General features: G+C 41.3%; 1 protein-coding gene across 5 annotated transcripts in view; it reads right to left on the bottom strand.

Annotated features, from left to right (window-relative positions):
• The window catches only part of HDAC4 (histone deacetylase 4), a 264,285-nt gene that overhangs the window by 232,815 nt on the left and 8,018 nt on the right, over positions 1–23,452 (bottom strand). For 2 of the 5 annotated variants that reach the window (XM_049806725.1, XM_049806715.1), the window contains exon 2: positions 3,373–3,622. In XM_049806725.1, coding sequence (XP_049662682.1) covers positions 3,373–3,394 — 22 coding nt within the window. In that variant the 5' untranslated portion in view covers positions 3,395–3,622. Of the gene's footprint in view, positions 1–3,372; positions 3,623–14,143; positions 14,261–16,293; positions 16,374–23,452 lie in introns of those variants that run through there. The other 3 variants (XM_049806692.1, XM_049806707.1, XM_049806699.1) reach the window with 3 other exon arrangements.

The following is a 23,452-nucleotide window of genomic DNA, read 5'->3' as shown; positions in this document are numbered from 1 at the left end:
CTCCCATCGCTGCTGGGGAAAGCCTATCCTCCTGCCACCCCACCTTCCAATTTCAACCCCTTTCCCCAACCATTTCATCCTGACCAGCAGTTCCACCCAAAGTGATTCCCATTCCTGCCCAGGAATCCACAAAACCTACCGACACCTGCCAGGAGCCAGTCATTCCTCCAGAGCAGTGGGCACCACACAATGATGGGCACACGGTGCTTGTGGCAAGAGGGACACCAGCAGCCTACCTGCTTCTGCTCCTCATGCATACAGCACACCCACATGTGTTTTTGTGGCTAGTTAAGTTCATAAGAGCTGCTGGTCTTAACCCAAAGCTCAAGTAGGAGACTGTGGAGAGAGCCTTTGGCCCAGAAAACAAAGGTCCAAGGTCTTTACTTTATATCTAGGGCTCAGGACAGATTGATTTACCCACTGAAAGTCCCTGAGGATTAATTTCTCCCACCTGGGTATTCTTACGTCTCCAAAAGTTATTTCTTATTCTCTGAGAAAGTTTACTCCAAAATATAACAAAAGAAGTGGCAGTGATGGGGGAAGAATGGAAGGGAAGGGAAGTCATACTTTTTTTAGACAACTTAGTCTTCTCCACATTTTTTCACCTTGTTCAGTGAGAAGCCTTCAATACCCAACGTTTCTCACAAGAGAGCTTTGCAGAGTAGAAGAAAAAAAAAAAAATACCACCAAACCACTTTCATTCACCTACGCTGCAACAATTTTATGGCACTGTTCCCAAAACATCCCATTAGTGATAGGTTTGGAGAAGATTAGAGAAGAAAGCTTGTATCCACTGAAGCAAGGTTTAATAGGCTCTTGAGTTAAACCAGAGCCTTCCCTTAAACAATGCACATCATTAGTAATAATTACCTGTAGCTGTATAATCAAAATAGCTATCATAACTGACATGAGAAGTCCAGATTTTGTCTTTGGAAAGGTTTGGAAAATATTTTTATCAATTATTATAAAACTGACTCTAAAAGAGAAACAAGCAATAAGAATACCACAGTCTAAGCCAGAGGTAAAAAGCCACCATGATACACTGTAGAATTTCAACCCCATGCTTGGAAATACCACCAAAATAAGAACCCAACACCTAGGAAGGGCACAGGGAGAATTTCACAACAGCATTTGATGAGAAGACAGACTTCGTGGAAGTTGATACCATTTGAAAATATTTTCATACAAAGCCTACCTGCAGAACAAACACCATTCTGTAAAAAAATAGCACAAGACCATTTCCTCCACCTTTTCAGTTTTATGAAAGTTTTTCACCCTTTAAATGATCACCAGTGAATGAGTTGACAATGGGCCTTGAGTTTCTATCTCCTGTCCCTCATTGCAAGAGTTAATGGGAAGTTTAAGCTGTATTTCTAAATAATAAAACTGCAATAGTTTCTTTAAATTTGAAAGGGCTAACTACCAGAGTAGAAAAAAAAACTTGCCCCTACTAGTAGTCTTATTTTCTACCAAATACTCATACAGTAGCCACAAGTTTAATTCTTATTGAGCCATTCCATACCTCACTCTAAGGTCTTAAGTGACAAGGGCCAAGAAGGTTTAAGAGCAGCAGCACAGCAAAACACACATATGTCCAAAGCCAGCCAGCGGAGCTGCCACTTCCCTGGGTTTTCATTAGACCAGCCTTCTCAACAAGGACCACTCTAGACACGGTAGTTAGAAAAGGTAGGTTCAAACCAATTTTTAGCATTACAGAAACACTTCTTACACGAGGAGCTTCGTTTTCTTTCATTAGCCCTTCCTACATGACTCCCTGCTACATCATCAGCAGAGAACTTGAGTAAAAGTAGCAGAACCAATGAAAAAAAGGAAAGACAAAGAAAAGGGTTAGCAGGTGAATTAAAGGAAAACAAGACAAAGCAGCAGCAGGCTTCCAATACTCCTACATCAACAGAACAGCCCAACTAAGGAGGACATCCCCTCTTCCCAAATATCTGGAGAGCTGCTCCTTAAGAAGTAAAGCAATATCAAGTTAGGTTTGTTGGTTGGTTTTTAAATATAGGTATGCATTTAACCTATCCCACCATAATGAGAAAAAAGCAGGCAGTCATTAGCTCCTCAGTCTCACTCACATTTGAGACAGGAAAGTATTCAAATAACAACTATCCACTTCTTTGAAAAACTGATCTCTTGAAAAACATCACATTGCAAGAAATGTGTCGCAGATGAATACCTGTGTGCACTCTACTCATGCAAATATACTTAGTTTTCCAACTCCCCATAATACCAGAAGCAAGTTTCAAAATCTAAGAGGCTGCTATATTATGGAAGTAGAAGCCAGATTTTTTTCTTTTTGATAACACTGGTAATTTTAGAGACTTATAAACTCATCAGTTTCTATGCAAGGGTCAGATTTTGAGCGCTGCTGCTTGTAAACTCCAGCATCCCTATTTACTGCAGCGTTTCTTGCTCCCAGCCTCAGAAATACAAATGGGCTGCTAGAGTTAATTCTGAAGCAAATAGAAAATTCTTCATCCCACAAATATACAGTTCCTTAAATCTTAGGAGCTGTTTGTTGGCTTTTAATACTTCAGTCTTATTTGACTGTTAGCCCAAAACTGATTAAATCTCTCAAAGGCGTAGTTAAATAAGTACTTTCACGTGCCTTGTCGTTGTTGCATTACTTGCTTCCCAGCAGTCACCTTCTCCACCACAAACTTAAACAGTCAAAGCAGGCATAACAGAGCACAATTAAAATTCCTCTTCCAAAGCACAAGCTCACAAAGCTCTGCCTAACACAAAGTCAACCTGAAACTCACCAAATACAAACGTATGAGATCACTTTAAGCTAGAAAGCAGGTAACTGAGTATCTACAGATCCTCTTGACAGACAGAAATACACAATTTTGTAGTGATGAATCAGATGTCTTAAATTACAAGACACATTAGGGATAATCCCCCAGGCAACATTGAGATGGATCAATTGACTCTTTTTCCAGCAAAACTATTCTTTCCTACTAAAAAGTACTTTAAAAGTCAAAGAGTTTTCTGAAATATCAATAAAGACACACCAGCAGAACCATGACCATTCCTTAGAGGCACACTACATACCGTTAAGACTTATCAGCATACATTTAACAAATTAAACATCTGGTTAACATCTCACAAAATACCTACAATTTTCAGTGATATGCAATACAACAGTTAGAAAGCTAAAATGGCAAGATTTCCTTGGAACTCTGGTAACAGCAACACAATTTTCCATCTTCATGCAAAGTCTCAGTTGTAAACAAAGTAATAGTACAGGGAGAGGGACAGGACTATCACTTCAACACAATAAAAAGTCTGTTCATGCAGCAAACACATGGTGTTTTGCTGTCGTTACTACATTTGAAGTGGTTTTGCCCTTACCTGGATGGCTTTGGGAGCTCATTGCTAGCAACGTCTAGTCCTTTCGAGAAGGAATTTGAGACAGATCAGTTTCCACACAAGTAACAGCAGCTCTAACGAGCTCCAATGCTTCACCAATACATAGAAATTGGAAGTGGGGATTAAATCATGGCCACCTTATAAAATCCAGGGCACAGTGACATGCTGAGTTGTGTAGGGAGTAATCCAATAGGGTGGCAGAATATCTTCTAATGGCTTTCAAAATGGGAACCTGCAAATAAAGAAAAAGATGTCTATATTAGAGAATTAAGATTTACAAACATTTAAATTACACATTATGTAACATATTTATCCCCAGAAAGATTAAACTAAACTAGGATACTATTTTAAGCATTAAAGGTTGCAGACAGAGTAATTTTCAGAGTTATAGATGTAATTTTGATTCATAACCATAAAAATGCAGACCAATATTTAACATCATAAAAAAAAACAATTAAAACCCCCCCCAACTTTTCAACTACACATTCAAGTCCTAAAAACCCAAACTCGCATGTTAATGCTCATCCTCCAACAGCACCATATGAAGCCACTTCAGTCCAACAGCTTCCATATTTTAAAAGCCGTATGTATGAATGGTAACTGTACTTCACGCATCTGTTCCCCAAAGAAGTCTCAAGAAAAATTCCTCAGTGCCAAGAAGGGGTCTTGGAGCAGGAAGAAAAAAACCCACACAATCAATTCCACTCCCACTCTACCCAAGCCTCCAGCAGATTATTAAGAAGCAACTTCGTACTGCCCCAGCAGAAAAAAAAATCCACAGTTCTCCATTATTTTTAAGCTGTATATTAGAGGGAGGAAGAAGAGAGGAAAAAAAACCAAAACAAAACACTGAATTAGCAAACTAGTGTACCCCTGCCCCCCAAATAAAAATATAAAAAGCAGTAGATACCGTAGCTTATAGAAACCCCAACCTCAGAGACCACCACAGATGGTTTCTCTGACGCAACCAATGATACTTACACCAAAAGAACCTGCTGCAAAGTGTCCTGAAGTTCAGTTTTGGGTGTTCGGGGGGTTTTTGGCACTATACCAAGTGGCATCCAGTACATCTAAATAGCCATGTTTTACAGGCAGGGTATCTCAGGGAGATTGCTCTGTTTTAATATACATAGAGACACCTGCCACTGATACATGCTACCAGCTAAAGCTAATGAAACAGATTAAACCAAATTGTGTCCTTTATGCAAAGTATTTCACAACCACAGGTTACTTCCCTTCTTTGCAAGGAAAAAAGTCATTAGCATTCAGGTTCCCAACAGATAACCTCTCCTGGATACTGAGGATGACGTGAACAGACAGCTGGTACCTGGAGGAGTTCCTCCCTGCCCTGACAAGGCATTTCAGCCCTCACAGCTTGGCTAGCAAGAACGGCTTATAACCAACACTCCCTAAACCCACTTCAGACATGAAGTCAGCCTCCTGGCAGAAGCCAGCTAGTTAACCCATCTAAATTAATCCAGCTGACTCTGCTCAAAGCAGAGGAGGGAGCAGTTACCCCAAACTGCTCCACCAGCAGCTCTGAGGGTGTGGTGACCTCCAGCAAAGAGACAGCAATATTCCTTGGGCGGGGGATGATTATGATAGTAACTACTATTGCCGCTTGCACAATGAACATCTGTCCACAATTTATCTGTGCCATTACATTCCAAGTAGTCTCATCCATTCTTGAAAGAGCTCTTATCATGCTCAGATATTTGTGTTCCTTTCCAATAAGGCAGCAAAACCAGTTCTAAGACTTAAATACCACCACCACCACTTATGATGGGCCCTGCTTTATAAAGGTATTTCCCTGGTTTGCAGAATAATGCCCAAGCAGACGCTGTTGAACAAAGAGGTCTTCCTTGCTGTATTTCATAAAAAAAAACTTCTTTAATTGGCTGTTTCTCTCTACCCCAAGTGTCTCAGCACTACTACTCTCCAAGTTCCTCTGCCTGTTTTGCATTTTTAGAGACCTGGAATGCTCTTTCATGTCAAATTCAGGAGAAAATTACTTAAGTGTAATTTCTAATCCCTGCAGGTCTCTGCTATCCCAAATGTTCAAGATCTTCCAGTTCCATTAATTTGCACATCCTGTTGAAGAGAGTCGGGTCAACTTAGACCAGGCATTAGCAAAATATTAACATCATTCATTTCCAATAAAAACAGCAGGTAATGTTACAGCATAAGCAATCTCAGCTGTAGACAAGAAGTATTTGGAATGAAGTTAACAGATTTCAGTCTAGTAATTTTCACAATGCAAAAATGAAGGACAAAGCATGAACAGTGAGAAAACGTGTATGAATTTCTGGAAGAAACTGGACTGAAACATTAGCAGCAAATCCATTTAACAGCACCACCAGTTTACCTATTCCCCCTTATTCCCCCAAACATCTGTCTAAATTCAATCAGGCATGAGACTCAAAATATTAAGCTTCTGCATGTTTAGTAACACTAGTGCCTGGGAAGAGGAGAGACAACAAAATAACCATGCTCAGATTGGACAAGCTACAGATTCAGTTCACCTATACTTTTTCTTTTTTTTTTTTTTTGTTTCCTACTTTTCTTTTAGAAGACTGAGTAAAGCCTAAGTAAAACAGACCTTCCTAAGATACAAACAGCAATCATTTCCCAACTTATTTCACCACCAAAATCTTATTCTCAGTTACTACTTGCATGGATCTCAATGCAGTCCAATGAGCCATTTCCAAAGTGGTCAAGAGCTGTTTTCAGACCCCTATTTGCAGCAATTCTTACATAAATTTGTCATTTTCCCCACTATCTCACAAAAACATTTCTCAAATTAGGAGATGCAAAATGCTGCCTACCCCTATGCCTAGGATGTTTGGAGGTCTATAGGGTTTTCCAAGCAAATTCTCTCTTTTAAAACAAAACAAAACAAACAACAACAAAAAAAAGGCCAACAAAACACAGAGCTGGTTTTACTTCTACTCCACTGCCTTCCAGGACAAGGGCGATCACCTCTGGCCTGCACATTTCAGCCATAAGAACAGCAAGTCCACCCCACGCATCATCCAGAGGCACACTCCTCACGAGCTCTTCAGGCACGGGCAACGATCGGGTTGTGGCTGGGATCAGCTGCTCGGGCAACCTGCCCACTACTAACACAGACACATGCCGTACATGATGGGGATGAGTATGTGTTTGTTTATAGCAGCACCATCCTCTCATGAGTAACTTCATAACCAACTATTTTGGCCAGACAGGTCGCTCACCTCCCTTTTTCAGGGGGGAGTGTGATCATGGGCACAGCAGGCTTCACTGCACACGTGCTCAGGTCAAACTCACTGGGGTCCAACATGCAAAAAAAAGAGATGATGACTGCTGCCACAAGAGTGTTTCACTTAGCCTGCCTGCTGTCTCTGAGCAAGCCCCAGGATTGCCTGCCGGCTAGGTGAATTTTCTTGGCAGAAAACAAGCAGTGGCATGCTGACCATGCCAGCTTTGGCACTTCACATGGAGTCCTTCCCTAGGCACAGAGCAAAGGGCGGACAAAGAGCATCCGCAACAAGACGGTGGATGGCACTGCACATTTCAGACTACAGGGCAGAAAGACTGAGCAGAATTGTAGGCTAAAACAAGCAGGTGTGTAAAACACACACTCTTACTTAATCGGGTGTAACAAACAGGACTGGTATCATGAAGATTTCTGCCTCACAGGAGAATTGTTCAGAGTCTGGTCCCTGCTGGATTTTTAAAAAACTCTGGAATAGGAGCACAAAGAGCAAATTAACACCTATTTATTTCAGCCTACTTCTATCAGGGTATGCCTGACAGCACATCCTCCCTATAAACCACACAGGCTGTTGCATCTGCAGCTGTATCCTCGTCACATTCCTGGTTCAGAAAGTAGCCACAGCCTGAGAGTACTGTCACCTCCTTGTCACCAGCTGATAACGAGCTTCCATATCTGCAGTCACCATACAGCAAGAGATAGACTGAGGGGCTGCAGCCTCAGCAAAGGCTCCTTGTTTCTCAGTTGTTGTGGTGCCTCAACAAACCACCATCCCTTACTATACAACTTTCCCTAGATTAAAGTTACTATTGGTCATTTTAGCTCTTCTCTTACTCATCTCCTGCCAGCGAGTACATCACACAACACAGAGTCCTCAGCAGTACAGCAGGCAGATATTTCATCATTTATGTCAAGGAAGGGATGCATCTGCTTAAAACAGTTTCATGAGACTTCAACTGCTTCTTCCAGAAGCTGCAAAGAAAACAGTGGCACATTCATCAACAGGCTGGGTCATCACATGTGGCAACAACCACCTATACACAGGAATAATGCATATAGGGAGAAAGCATATGGCTCCAAACACCAAACTGTTTAACACCTCTGTAAAACAGAAGGTCCCTCACCTTCTTCCTCTCCAACGGCACGACCAGGCTTGCCCCCCAAAACCACACACATGACAGCTCCACAACTCAGTTCTACAATATTCCCTCCACACACTTTCCAAGACCACTTTATCCCCACTGGGCATCTAGCCAACCTTAAGAGACAGAATTGCATGTGAACTAGAAAACGTAAGTAATCCAACAGTTTTCCAAGTCTGTTTCCATACATCTTGCAGCTACTGAATTTTTTTTTATTTTTTTTTTTAAGTAGCAGGAATCTTACAGTTCCGCCATACAAATGTTTTGACAGTATGAATGTTCACCTTTCTCTCCTCAGCCTATTCCAGATATGCCTCTCTACTAGTCACAAGTACAGATGTGCAGTAATTAAAGTTATAATACAGCTTTATTTACAAAGCTCTATTTTTCAGGGCTTAAATTGCTACAGTACTTCAGCCAAGATTAAAATCTTGGCCTAAGGGTGAAGTTTCAAGATTGTTTTAAGCCAAGTCAGTCTGGTTGCTTCAGGATACCCAGCTATCGATCACCTCACTTCATCTGGAGGCCCTCTCAGATGCATACCATCAACATCTCCAGATAGCAACACTACAGCCAGCTGACAAGATCACCTGAAAACTTCAGTTAAAACCTAAGTGTCTGCCGACTCAATGCATCAAAAACACAGTGGAAGTCATACACATACTATCCAGATTGCTGTCCTTTGACGTTTATTTCTAGGTCCAGAGAAAGCCACTGTGCCTTTCAGACCCCTGAATGTTAAAACCTTTGCAGAAGACACTGCCTTTTAGCAGGACAAGGAAGCCAGCTCTGTGAAGACAACAGCAGAAGGGATGCTAGGACAACGCCTTCTGCATCCTGGCACTGCTTTAGCAGTGCTCCAACACCACAGGGTTTGGTGTCCAAGAGCCACGGAAACACTAATCTTCTAAAAAGCATTATAACTGATCCTTCTGCCTGACACTGCAGATTAAATACCTATAACAATTCCCCCCCCCCCCAAATCTACCACGGTATGAGATTGCTTGCCACATTAACAGGCAAACAGCATTAAGTTTAATCCCACATGTCCACATAAGATGATGACAGCACCATTGTGAAGCTTGCCTGGATTCCTACTTGTAACATGCAGCCTGTGAGTGAACCAATGCTGCAGCATGTGCATGCTTTGCACAGACTCACAGACCTAATGAGAGCCAGTGCCTCTGTTGGAGCTTATTGATTAAAACTCTCCTTTGACAACAGATCCCGAACCTTACCCAGAGGAAAAAAAAAAAAGCCTTTGCTTTTCAGGGATCGTTCATAAAATACTGCCAATATAGGATCTATATATGAAAGAAGGAGGGGACAAGGAAGAGGCACACAGCTGTTTGAAAACAATAATAATTTACTGTGACCACAAAAAGATTTACTGCATCTTTATTTAGAGCAAAGGCAGCGTGAAACAGTCTCCCGGGCCGACTTGTCTCTCTAGGGACCGTGTCTCCAGAGCCACCACTTTGCAAGATGACAAAAGCAGTGGCGGTAGTCCTGAGGACCCACACAACCTTTTGACAACATCACTTCAACTCCTGCTTCTCAAGCAGGATACATCTTTACTGAATCTGTCCTGGGAGACCAAGTTTCACAAGCATTGCCCACTTAGAGAAGTCCTGGTTTTTCCTACACTTTCAACAATACTCAAAACAGTCCTTTCCCAGAAAACTTATTTGCAAGCCTCAGACATCTTCTCAGAGTTTAAAGTCTCTGAAGACAGGGTTTCTGTCTCTAAACACATACTGCAGGAGTAACGGGCTGCACTGTAAAATATACTATCAGCTTAATGCTCAGCTGTGGACAGAAGCTCGAGTAGAATACCATGACAGTAATAAAAAATAAAAATAGAACACCAAATTTGCTGTTGTACTAGCCCAATTCCTCCACAGTCATGAATATTTTGGGCAAATCTGGACACTCCGCCTCCATTTCCAAGTATGCAGTATATGAGTTTCAAAAGAAGGGCAAGGAAAAGAAAAAGATCAGAGGTGTGGTACAAATTCTTCATACAGGTGAAGCAGATAAGTCTTCGGCCCAGAGAGAGGTGACTTAAGGATATTTTACAGTGATGCAGAATCAGGATTAATACAGAGAAGTGACCAATCACTCTGTTTTCCATATATTTCTTTCAGAGCAAGAAGTTTTTCTCATTCTTTTTCTGGGAGAGAGGTTGGGTGGACACAGAAGGGAGGGAAGGTATCAGAAAAGATACTTTGGGTGGCAAGCTGAAGCAGGGAGCATTACATGCTCCTTCTTAGCTTCACTAAGAAACTCTGACTCAGAGTGCTGGAAAAAGCAAAAGCTTTCCTGAATTCCAAAAGCAAATGGACAAACTTCTTGGAAAAGAGGACAAACACCAAGTGCTTCTGCACAAGGCCAGGAAACCCATGAGACAAGTCACTGGCTCACAAGAGAGTGTTTCAGAGAAGTGTCACCACAGGCATGTCTTGTTGTGAAACAACTCCCAAAGTGCCTCTTCTTGGATGCTGTTGGAGAACATGGCAATCAAGTTTAAAGACAAAAGCCCACCTACACACCAACCTACAGTCACCAAATCAACTCAACTGCATTCATTAAGTTAAAGAAAATATTCAGGTGAACTGGCAAGTGGAAGCACCTGCATGGCACTTGAGCATCCACATTTAAGAAAAACAGAGAACAAAATCAGTTTGAGTACCTGAAGTCTTCATTACAGTTAGAACTGTATAACTAATAATTAAACAGCAAACCCAACCTAATACAGCAGCTGTTACAAATAGCTTCTCACCAATAGTATATTAGGTACAACATGTCACAGTTAGTACAGATCCAGATTGACCAGCCTAGCCCTTATTACTAGGGTATCCCTGCTAAACTTGGTTTCCATATTCCTATCTTGCAGTAGCAAAACCAAAGGTACCTACCATTAAGATCAAAAGCTCAACACAATGATTCAAATATATTAACCATCTAAGAAATACAGAAGCATTACCCAGCACTTCAAGGAATTAAAACACAGTACATTTGTTTAGTAAATGCTGACATTTCAATGCCAGCCATTACAAGTGCTATTCTCGCATGACAGCCTAGAGGAGAACTTATACTGTGTTTCCACCTCTCCCTTAAACTTCCACTTTCAAATACACGCTGTAAAGATTTATTGCTTATATGCTCACACTAAACGTTTTAACTTTGTGACAAGTGTTGTATGGTATAATGTTCAGAAAGATTCAATCTCTAACTACATTTGTCCTAAGTGTTAAATTACAGTATGTGTGCATTAAGAATTCAAGAATAACCAATATCTACTCTGTATTTACGCATTTCCTTCAGGGAAGGCTATAATATATTGCTAGATCGTCTCTGGTAGTTGCTTTTGGAGCAATCCTGCTATTATTTCAGGCAGTGGCTCATTAAGCAAGACTTTGCAATATAAGCAGTGCTATACATACACTGAATTCACCCTCAGACTTTAGAAGAAAACAAAATGAACAACAGCCGCAAATGGCAAGACACTATTAACTAACTGTGAGCTACTTTAATAACACAGAACTAATCCACAGCTACTCAAGGGTAGCAAACCTATATAGAAATAATTAATCTAATTACATGTAAGAGAAATTCTCAATAAAAATAATCAAGAAAAATTGCCTTCTACAGTTTCATACCCTTTTGCTTCTTTTTGTCAAGAAACACTCCACTACTAATGTCCACAGCACAAAGATTCCTTAAGTAAGGCTGCCTTTCCCAGGCTCTTTTCAGTTGTGTTTCCAAGTGAAGTCAGCTGCTCAATTTGATCTCTGGTGGCAGCCATTGCACTTTAGTCGTGTAAATTCAAATGCTGAGACACTAGCCCAAACTGAAAACACAGGGGACACTGGTATTTCAGTAGAAATGAGGACTTCTTCACCCATTTCAATGTTAAATTAACACATACATACCTGCCACTATTAGAGCTTGCCCCTAGCAGAAGTCTGCAAGTTTTCCTCACTAAGCTTTAAACCAAGGGCAACTTGGCAGAATATGCATATTCTGCACAAAATCCTTCATGGTACATCTATAGACACTTTTGCAAATCACCACCTTGATCAACAGTTCCAGCTGCTTTGAAAGCTGAAGGTGCCTCCATGTCCTAAAAAGAAAAACCTTAGGTCTTCTCATGGTCACCATGAAACCCCAAAAGTTTTTGTGCCCCTTCTCCTTCATTGCTAGGAATCCACAAGAGTACCAACGTTATTTCTACCTCCACAGATTTCACACCGATAGCAATACTACTGGGTAGCTGAAGAGGGGATCTGCTGCTATGTCCTCTCTTTTTAGAGCTCGACAAGTATTGCTGTCGAAGCAGCATTGCAGATATCCCAAATACACATAGAAGCAAAAAAACAAGGCTTTGGGAACAACCAAGTGGATGACAAGTAGATCTAAATCCTCCAATGCGTAATCCAAGACTATGAACAAAAGATCATCTTTGGGAACCTGAGCAAATCTGAAAATACCACCTCATGTTCACTCTGTGGGAGCTCCAATTTAAAGTGGTCAACAGCTTGGAAAAATTTTTTTCGTCAAGCAGGAACACAGCTCACAGAAGAGCTGCAGTTTCAGAAATGCAACTAACTGTGTGTAAAACCTGGGAATATGTAGATTTGCAGGACTACAGAGCCCTCCTTGACTAGCAAGACTCTGGCAGAGGGTCTGAAAGAGCAGGATGCTTCTGAGCTCGATCCAGTTTCTCAGCAAGAGCAGCAAGAACAAGCAGTCTCACAGATGGATCCGCGTGGGAGGGAGAAAGGATAAAAGTCTGCCTCGGGAGCCTGTTCCAGCTGCTACTGAAGCCTTGGAGGAGTCGGTACAAATTGGGCAGAGTTACCTATAAAAATCTACCGTCTTGGCTTTTTCTGAAGCCGTCTTCTTCCCCTATCCTATGTTTTTTCATCCATCCTAGTATTTCTGCATTTGAAAGAGTTCAAATCAGATAGCTGAAAGTAGCACTTGACAGAAGGTAAATGAATACTGTGAGTTTATGGCCAACAGCCCGTCTCATTTCTTCATTCCTTCCTTGTAGATAACCCTAGCTACAATAATTCAGAAGCACAAAAATCAAAACTCCTTTTTATCACTTCTCAGTCAAGTAGTTAAAAAGTGGTATATTCTTTTCAATCAAAATCCCCCTAACAACATTTTCAGTGCCAAGAAGAGTTTGTGTGACCAGCAGACAGCAAGCTCATCTCACTGACTGAAGCATTCCCATGCAAACTCCAGAACAGCTGAAGCTCCCTATCGATGCCTGTGGTCTAAACACAACACTTCAACAACATATTAAGATCCCCCCCCGTTTGTGCAAATTAAAGTTTCAGTAGCTTGTAATATATTCCAACATTTTAAAACTTACCATTGTATCCCTATACTAAAATCCCATTAAAGCATTTCAGCAGCACTAAGATCTCTCTGTTTTGCCAACACCCATCTTCGGTGTGCTGTACTGACGGTATTTGACAAATCCTCTCCCTCCATGCTGCTAGCACAGCAGAGACACCAAAGGGGAAAAAATGAGATCATGATAGAAAGTTCACCATTCTTCTGTAGACTTGCTCAGTAATGCAGCTTTCAAACCAAATCTTATTTTCTTCACCTGCTTGTGCACACACATACAATCTTCCTTTCTCTTTCAGAACAGCTTGATATAGCCAAAAAAAGGGATACCGACACCTTTCTGTAATTAGTTTTGGGAAACAACTGAAACTTTCAGCTTGCCAACCACATTTTCACTCTAGCTCAGCCTTCTCGACTGCTAAAAATGAACAACCCACAGTTCTTTACCTGGGTTTGTTTTTCAAATCCTCATATATAGGTAGGGGAAGGCAGAGAGAAAAACATCTACCTTTTCTATTCATGTACTTCAGCTGTTACAGCCCACATCTGAACTTCTTGTTCCTTCTGACAAAGAATCAAAATTACTGGTCACTAGCTGTGCCTAACCCATCTGGTCTACCATCATAAAACAGCTGAATACATGTGTCATCAATCATTGTTAATTACTTCATTAACTTGGAAAAAGAATATTGACTTTTTTTTAAAGAACAAACTTTGTTTAAGATTAGTCTAGTTCTTTTTTTTTTTTTTAATTGAATGCTATCTGATTACCAAGAGAAAATAATTTAGTCTGAACACTAAAACAACCCTGTCACATAACTCGTGCAATTCTTTTGTCTAGTAAAACATTTCCCCAAGTTTCTTTTGGAACTGACTACATTGCAATGCTAGTTTTAACCAGCATGAAGTTTAACCAGAAACTTAATTATGCACGTTCTCAAATACTCCGTGCTCACTGCACGATGTTAACTGTGCTGCCATTCACACTTACCACCAGCGTGCTTTTTAAGTTCTGACCTTTGTCATGCTCTTGGAAAGAAACATGCCTCAAGGTCTCCACAAACAAGTTGCATCATTTTCAAGTGGGCATTTAGCCCTCTGCTGTTTGCTGCAAAACAGTGACACAGAGAGATATTACAATGGTTTGTGCATTTTAATCTGCAAAATACCCGGATACCCAAATTTTTTTGGCACAGGAAAAAAAAGAAGAAAAAAACCCAAAAATCACTCAAGTGTTATCATGCTAACAGCACAGACTGAAATCAGTTAAGACTCATACAGCATGATGCAAACTTCCTCCTGGACTCTCCCACTGCTTCAGAGGCTGGACTGGCTCACCCCCTGAGGATCTCAGACCTGCTCCACATCCTCCATCTCCCCACATCCAGCACACAAACTCATCTTTCTTACAGACAGAAGGGTCCCTCTACACACCCGTGCCTGCTCACCAAGCCTCGTCCAGCCACACTGTCTGGGAAGAACCACTTAGCTTAGTTCTTTATTACATTTTTTCATGCCCCAGTTAAGTGGCTTATACACTTATTGTCAACCTTCGAAAAGCTAACGTGCTTGAGAACAATCCGATGCCATTTTCTAAATCTAGAATGACACACACCCCCTGCAAAAAACACCTATTACTGTAGCCTATTATGACTATTAGCAGGAACCGACTGCCAGCTACCACCATTCATACACACATCCCCTTTCACTCCTCAACTTCACCTCCTACAAGCATGCCCCACAGAAACAGGGCTGTGCTTGCCAAAATAACACTGCAGGAAAGTATGCAGACCTCACGTAAGCGCTCTTGACTCTGAGTATTGGCCAGCTCATCAGACAACAGCACACCCTCACCCACAAGAGCGAGCATCATGGGATCCAAAGTTTACATTTTTACACATTTTACTACTTCTGTCTTACACTGAATGCTAATACCATTACCAAAACACTGCACTTCCCACAGCAACACAGTGATCCAGACCCTAGTCCTAATGAACTTGTGGTGTCACTCTTCCATTTCTTCTTTTAACATGCCTCTTTTCCTAAGCTGCTAAAAACTTGTCAGTGTGTAATTGTAGTGTATTATGTAGTCATGTACCTTCTTGCTCAAAGGATCTTAACCACAGCGTCACCTAAACCCAAATTTTACATGAGCATAAAGGATACTGCATTGAACAGAAAACAAAAACTACAACTTTGCCTTTAAAGTGCAATATAACTTTTTTTTATTTGTTGCAGAAACCTTTTTTCCTGTCATCATCACCATATGAAAAGTGATGCAGACACCTGTAACAGCATGACAGACCTGGCAGTCAAACACCGAAATTCAGGTAACTGATGGAGTACTAAAAGCTAAGTCAACAGTTATTTTTGCCATGTAAAAAACTTTAAATGGTAGCTAGAATTTTTTTCTTTAAATTATATGTAACTTGTTAGTTAGCAGGGTTTTTTTCCTTTTGGAAAAATCCAGAGAACCACCTCTGGTAAAACACGCTGCTTTCAGGCTGAGGTTTATCATGCAGGGAATGCACAGCAGGCAGCACAGCCAGCTCCCCAAGGACCATCCTGCTGGTCATGGGTCCTGCCTGAAGTACACGGGATCGCCCCTCGGGATGCAGGGCAGTCCTGGGCACACTGCTCAGCCCCTGGCTTATCTGCCAAAGCTGCTGAGACTTCAAGCATGAGTCTGCTGGTAACTGAAGGGTTAGCAATCCCCACGGGAAGATAAACGTATGTGTTTATATTCGCAGGGGTTCCAGGTTTTCCACTTGCTCCTTTTTTAAATTACAAGTCACACTCTTGAGCCACAAACATGGCCAGAATAGAAAATTAACTCAATCATCAGAAAAATGTAAATTCCTGTGTGGTACCCCTCTAAGTAGGGTTAAATTTTAATGACAAACATCACCTTTTAATAAAAACTAGAAACTTTGGTCAAATATTTCAAGCTTGCAGCTGACAAGCAAGAAAAGCAAGGAAGGAACAACTGACATTATTCATACTTGAGGGGGTTTGAGCTTGGTTTTTATTTATTTGTTTTATAACACCATCAAAGCAAAAAAGGACAAAGCCCTTTAAAAAAGTACTTGCAGGTTACCTTTAGAGAGACAGAGGCCATCAAACTTTTGAAAGTGTACTTACCAGATGTTGCTTCCAACACCAGGGCTGTTATTTAACTCAAAGTAAACGGAGCTCTTCCTTCACTCTGATTTACACCACATTTTATATGGCCCATTTTGCCTGTTAGCACAACACAAACACAGCCAGACAAATTGGAAATTGTTCCTTGAAATAAGAAAACTGGATTGTAAAGCCACAAAACCCAGGACATATTTCAAGGACTGATACAGTTTTCTGCCATAGGTTTTGTTTGTTTGTTTGTTTTTTAAGGTAGGTTTTAAAACACTGTCAGTCACCAGTTGAAAAGACACACTTCAATTCAGTATCCTCAAGGAAGCCTTAGAGCCCTAGCTCAGCTAGGCAAGGATTCACATTCTGTTAACTTTCTATGATCTAGATTAAAATTTATACCGCCATTTATGGCTTTACACACTAAACAGCATAGACGCAATATTCTTCCCTGTAAGACATTGCTTTATTCCTACCCTGAAAGAGGAAAGTAATTTAAACCTGGTTTTGTCCCTCTTCAGCCTTCTCTCTATATTTTTAAAACACCACAGCCCAAATTTCAGGGTCTTTAATTCACTCTTCTGGGTTTGGGGATTTTGCACCTTTGCACACTCCTACATATCCTCCTGAAACCTTCATGCTAACAGTTTCAGCTACCACACCAGGAGGAATTGCTCAGCTTCCAAGATGAGCTGCCATTAGCCACCAAAGCTCTGCTGTGCAGAATCTCCTTTCACTTTATCACCTGCTACTTTGAATACTCTAAAATAAATGAAGAGAAAGGAATACAAGATACTTTCAAAATCTTTGGTTTTGTTGTTTTTAAATGTTAATCTGGATGCATCTTTTGTTACCATGAACATAATGATTAATAGGTTACATTATGCCAAAGGAATTGAAATGGTCTGATAGCCAACGCTAGCAACCACCACTAGCTAACACTGCGGTCCTCTGTAGGAAGTCAGTGAAAATGCAAAGCTAGCTACGGTGCACTACAAAAGACAAATAACTCCTTTGGATTTTAGTCATCTCCGAAAATTTACATTTCAGCAACAGTTTTAAATTCAAGCAACAGTACGCAGCCACTGCAAAGCAAACATGACTCCCTGTTACCTCAAAACACTCTGCATGCAAAGCACACTCCAAGGTTGGGGGGGGGAGGGGGGGGCGGGGAGGGAGGAGATTGTAAGAATTTTTTCCTGAAACGGAATGGGGAGATAAGATCAAGTGAAAAGCAGCAGAGATTGCTGACATATCTAGATACACAGAAGCCAGTAAACATGCAAACAGGCAGCCATTTCTATCAAGAGTGCAGGAAGCCAGTAACATTCAAAACCAACTTCAATTCTGCTAAAATATATTGTATTAAAGCAAGAGAGACAAGTCCAGCATGGAACTATACAGAGTAGTTCCCTTTGACCAAGACAGCTTTACTTCTCAAAGAAATACTGAAAAAAGGTTTCTATTAAAAAAAGTCTCCACTTTGAATATCACAGTATTTATGAATAACTATGGACATTTACCTTTTAGTACTCTAATTTGGAAGTACTGTAAAAAAGACTCTGCATAAAGCTGTAAACCACCCTGACAAAGCTGCATCAACTACCAGCTACAAACCCTTCCACAAACCAGGAAAGAGCTTGTTGCCCCGAAGCCACAAACAGCAAATTTCACACAAGACTTCAGAGAGAGGAGAAAATAAAGGCTGTATTGACCATGCATCCCTGAAGACAGATATTACAGAGCAAGAACTAAAGTTTACGTGACTTGATAGCAGATGATAAAACTCAGGAGAGCTGTTTCAAAAAGGCAATACTTGGACATCCATCTGTTGTCCCTGAAGTTTTGAGACACACACCAAGCAGAAATATATATATGGCAATATGAAATATATTTATATATATAAAAATTATTTATATATGTGAAATATATACACATTAAAACACCAGAGCCAAAGAAAACATTTCTTTTTATTTTCACTTCAGCTTATCTGCCTACCACCTCTGAATCAGAGACACAAGCTCAAGGGCCAGTGTACGATATAGCCCGAGCCATGCATTTAGTACATTTATAAGCAAGAGCAAAAGCAGCTCTTCCCTACTATGGCAGGGACTGAACTCAGCTTCAGTAACTTATTTCATTCAATGAGCCTGCTTCCTAATGGGGGGGGGGGGGGGGGGGGGGGGAAATGTACTCCAACTAGGACACCTGCTTGACAGCCCTTGGCTTCTCTTCTAAGACAGAACACACGGGGAAGTCGGCTACCTAACAAGCACAGAGAACTTCAGCAATTGCTCGTATCAAAAACGAAGTATGTACAAAAGCTAGGAAGATGTAAAAAAGAAAAAAATCAGACCTTTCCAGGCTGAATAAGCCTCCCACATATGGCACAATATAACAATTTACCCAGAAACATAAGCCACTGCAGAGAGATTAAAGCAACCTACAACTCTCCAAAAGCAGGACCTGTAGCCAGCAGTGAGGATTCAGATATTACCACTTGCAGTAAACCATCTCTAGATCTCTCCATACCTGTGGTAAACAACAGCAATTTAACAAGCGATCACGCAGCAGAACTCACAGCACTGAAGCTCCTGAAGAAAGGTTACGACAAAGCATGTTTGCTGGCAGGGAGGCTAAATGGAGACACAGGAAGGATTCATGAGGGCCTGCTCTAGGAGAGAAGAGCCACACAAAGAGGAGGACAAGTGATTGCAAAATGCCAGACCGTGAAACACCTGTGCTCAATATATGCTCCTTCCATCACAGCCACCCCAAGCTAATTCCCTACTGCCCAGAAAGCACCCAGTGACACAGCTTGCAGTCCTTCTCATTTAGTAGTCCTCCTGTAGCTGCAGGAAAACATTAGTACCTTTTCCTATGTTTGCTTGAATTTCACACCCACACTTGCTGGTTGGCTACAGCATACGCTCAGAATTCACTTATCTGTATTCAGAGGCTCTGATAATTTAGATTTTTGTTGCTAGTGTTAAGAACGAGCCTCAAAGCTATACACTGAGGCCCTGGAACTTAAATATATGATAACACTGTAAATAAAAGGAAACAAATTCCTTAAGGAAAACCTTTTTGCATGCCAGATCAGTTCCCAATAGTAACTGCTCTGCTTTGACAAGAGATAAATATTTACAGTCTAGAACAGAGAACACCTTGTGTTGCAATACTAGGAATACAAGCCTCATCAGTCCCCGGTATACTTAAGAGGTTACTTTGATTTATTTAAAAAATAAAAATAAAAAAATCTGAGTACTTAGAAGCACACACATTTGTCTGCTCATTTACACCACCAAAACTGAAGGTAGTCATACAGAGAAATTGTCAAACATACTGAATCCAGAACAGATTTTCACAAAAGGAGACCTCATCCCCGAGGGAATGTAGACAGTTTACAATGAAAGTCTAAATTATTGCCAAGAATATGCTGCCTTTTTTTTTTTTTTTTCCCTTTCATTTAAATATAGCCTAACATGCTCCTCTTAAAAGTTGCTCTAGTGAATGTAGACACTGAAGATTTTTCTTACTGGTGCAAAAAGACAGCAAGAAGGATCAGATGTCTGTACCAAACTTCTCAGATTGGGGGTTACCACACTGGGAATACCCCTGGAAGAGGGAAGAGAAAGCTCAGACTCTAGGTCCTTAGGCTATCTTTCAGCTTCCAGTGTGCCTCCAAGCCTCATGGCTTGATCAGCTCCTTCCAGCAAAGGAAAGAATGTGGGGAATGTCATTCATAATGGCACTTGGGAAGATCTAGGAATGGGAAGTATACAATAACTGGATATCCTTCTCACATGGAAGGGAGATAAGCCCCATGCAAAGAAGATGCTCTCATTTCTAGCATTAGACGGCCACGTCTCAAGTTGCTTGAGTTTTCAGCCATTTTAAATGAGGTAAATACCTAATTAAACATGAATGTAATTTTTTTTATACTGTCTACGCAGTCCTAACTCCAGTTTCTAACAGGACCTGCACAAGCAAAGCCTGGTTTAGCTGTTACACTACAGGATTTCATATCTGGAGTGTAATATTCCTCACCCGGTTGCTATTTGGGCTTTTATGGTACGTACCCTTTGAAGTGTGGCAGTCCAGCCACCAGCAGGCTTACTGAAGAGGTCGATATCTATCTCAGAGTCTCAGCTTTCTTACTTCCTTCTCCTCTTACAATGAAATTATTACCTTGTGCAAAACTTTCCTGCCTTGACCTCACTCACGCCATGGTGAGCATTACTCTGTGATACCATCTCCACAATCAGTCAAGCGCTCTGCCTTATGTTCTGTGCACAAGTTCTTCATTTGCTCCCCTGCTTTCAGCATCCCTGTATGTCAGTTTATTTTTAGACCAGCATTTTTATAGCAAAGACCAGAAGCAACACACTTTCAGTGCCAAACTGAATTCAGCTGAGATTTCTAATACTGTTAATAATTGACACAAGGACACTTCAGTCTGATGGTCATAGAAGACTGGTACTAGCTATATGTCTGCCATCAGGACCACTGCCGACCCCTGGGCACTCACTGTAGCGCTCTCCCAACTGCCCCACACCACCCCAGGTTACCAGCCAGTTCACAAAGATCAGCCCACTATTGCCCGAAAGGGCTTCACACCATTCACCTCCTCATCAAAAGAATAGATCGTGCTTTGTTTTTTCATGTGTGTTCAAGCTTTCTGCACGGAGGATTTTGACATCCTACCCCCCCAAACAGAACACCACATCTCTTTACACTTGCAGTGTCACGAACCACACACAAGAATCAGATTCATCACCACCTATTTCTGTTTACAAAGCATAACCTACTACAGGAAACATCAGCGAAAGATACCCACATACAGGCACAGAGGTGAACAAGACCATGTAATCTGTGTAAATCCACCCAAAACCAGCATGGATTGCTCATAAAATTGCATAGTAGAATTCTTTTCTATTTTCAACAATTCACAGTATGTGCTCATGAAGAAGGTTTCAACTTACAAGGCCACCTTCTTCAAGGTATACTGTAGCCAGTAACAGAGCTATACTTTACCCTGAAATTACATCAATATATACATCAACATAAGCTCTTCTGCATTATGCTAGGTTTGATAATGTATAATGTAAAAACTAAGATTACTGTTCTCTGTCACAAGCTTGTAGGTTTTGTGGAGATTTGAGAAAGAAGTTTTTTTCCTAATGCTAAGATTTCATTCACAATTATGATTAAGTCCATCATCAAATGATGCATTCAAGGCACAGGGAGCAGATGAGGCAGCAGCCTGTCTTCAGTGAGGTGCATAGCACTGAATTCTGCAGGGATGAAGAAAAGCCCTATAGAAAGATAGGCGAGTACAACCCCCAACAAAGCATTCGATACCTACCACGTGCAATCAGAATAAATACCCTGCTGTTCTAGTCCTCTCCCTCCTCCTTTGATTATGCCTCCAAGCTAAAAATCCTATGCAAGGCAGCCTTCACTCAAATGCATCCTTCAGCCTCCACCAGGATCTGACAGCAAGTAAGAGTTGGGGGAAATAAATAAGGAAACAAAATTCTCTCTCAGCCAAAGCACTGCCATTAGATTCAAACAGAAAAATCAGTCTTGGGTAGGAGAAGTGCACAACAGAATCCATATGGAAAATAATGTATTTTGGGAGGCTCATTTACAACAAGTAGGTGAGGAAAAACTGAAATGCAAATGCAGATCATGGTAGCCAATTTCTGTTCCAGTCCACTGGAAGGATCAGTTACTCAGCAGGATATCTAAAACTATATTCAAACATACCTAACCGTGTGTGGCCTCTTCATCACAGAATGAAGACAAGACACAAAGTTTTGAGCATACTCGCTACCAAACACATCTGGGCCTTGCTTCATGACACTGCTGCTGAGTAAGAGCAGCTGCAATAGCACTAAACTTGAAGAACTTCAGTTAATTTGTGACAGTAATCACCACCTACAGCAGAGGTGAGGTTTACAGAAATCCAGGGGCTGGTTTGTTGACTTAACAGCAGAAAACAGCAGCGGCAGACCAGGCTTTCTGTGTTGCACACAGAGCAAGAAAGGGCTGTGCTTAGCACCAACCCAGCAAAGATCCTGCTAGCATCGTAGGGAGACATTTCTTTCACTGCTCCTGAAGATCCTCCAGCAGCACAAACCATACTCAAAAACTGCATCACCTCCTTGGGAAGGTGGCACAAGGCAGCAAGAAACTGCACCTTGCTTGCCCTCTCCAGTTTTATAAAAGGTGTCTTCGTTCATCCCCTCCAACAAGACCTCCACAAGAAACATGAGCCAGTATCTTCTGAGCTATTCCAGAAAGATGCCTGTGCTCCCTTTTTCCCTAAACAATCTCAAGAAACAAGCCAGGCTTCCCAGGAGGGTGTAGATCCTTCTGTGCCACAAAAGGCCAACCTCTGTGTCAGAGTCCTGCTGCCTTGTTCACACCATGACTCGGAGAAGTCCCCTCCTGACTCAAACAAAGCACTAGGTACAGCAATTTATTTTTTTTTAAAGTCTATGCTGGCTGGAGAAGCAACTCTTTTTTTTCACTTGAACTGAAGAAATGAGTTCCACCTGTGCAGTGCTCTAAAATGCAGTCCAGCCTGCAGGAAAGCTCAGTTTTACCTACAAATTCTCCTTCTAGGACCCCTCTGGCCTGACAGTCTGCACCACACAGGCCTTCCCTTTCTGCTGGTCCTTGGGAATTAAATAATCTTCACATCCTCACTTGTTTGCAGTTTAAGCCACTGCATTCGAAGTCAAGGCCAATAGCCCATCTTCCATCTCATCCCACCTCCTTCCAAATTAGCCAGCATTCACAAATATCTGCCCCACTGCCACTGTGTTTCCCAAGTGGAGACTTTTCCCTTCTCACTGCCCTGAGCTACCAAGCCTGCGAAGTTAAAAGTCACAGACTATTCCATTTTTCAGAATCCTCATCATTTTAAAGGTGTTAATAGTGCAACTTTTCTTCACTTAACACTTTGCTTTCATGCACATTATTTGAACAGAAAAGCAAATCTCAGTGCTCTACATTTTATGTGAACCTGCAGCAAAAAAAGGCAAGCTAGGTTTTTTTGCTCACCACAAGAACTACCTGTATTTGGGATTTTAACAGAATCCAGAACAAACACTAACAAAAACTAGGTAACTGTAGCTCCCATGGGGAAAAATGTAACTTT

The sequence above is a fragment of the Accipiter gentilis genome, chromosome 1, assembly GCF_929443795.1.
Source record: "Accipiter gentilis chromosome 1, bAccGen1.1, whole genome shotgun sequence".
Lineage (NCBI taxonomy): Eukaryota > Metazoa > Chordata > Aves > Accipitriformes > Accipitridae > Astur > Astur gentilis.
Note: the sequence above shows the minus strand (reverse complement) of the source record. Positions and strands in the feature narration are given on the sequence as shown.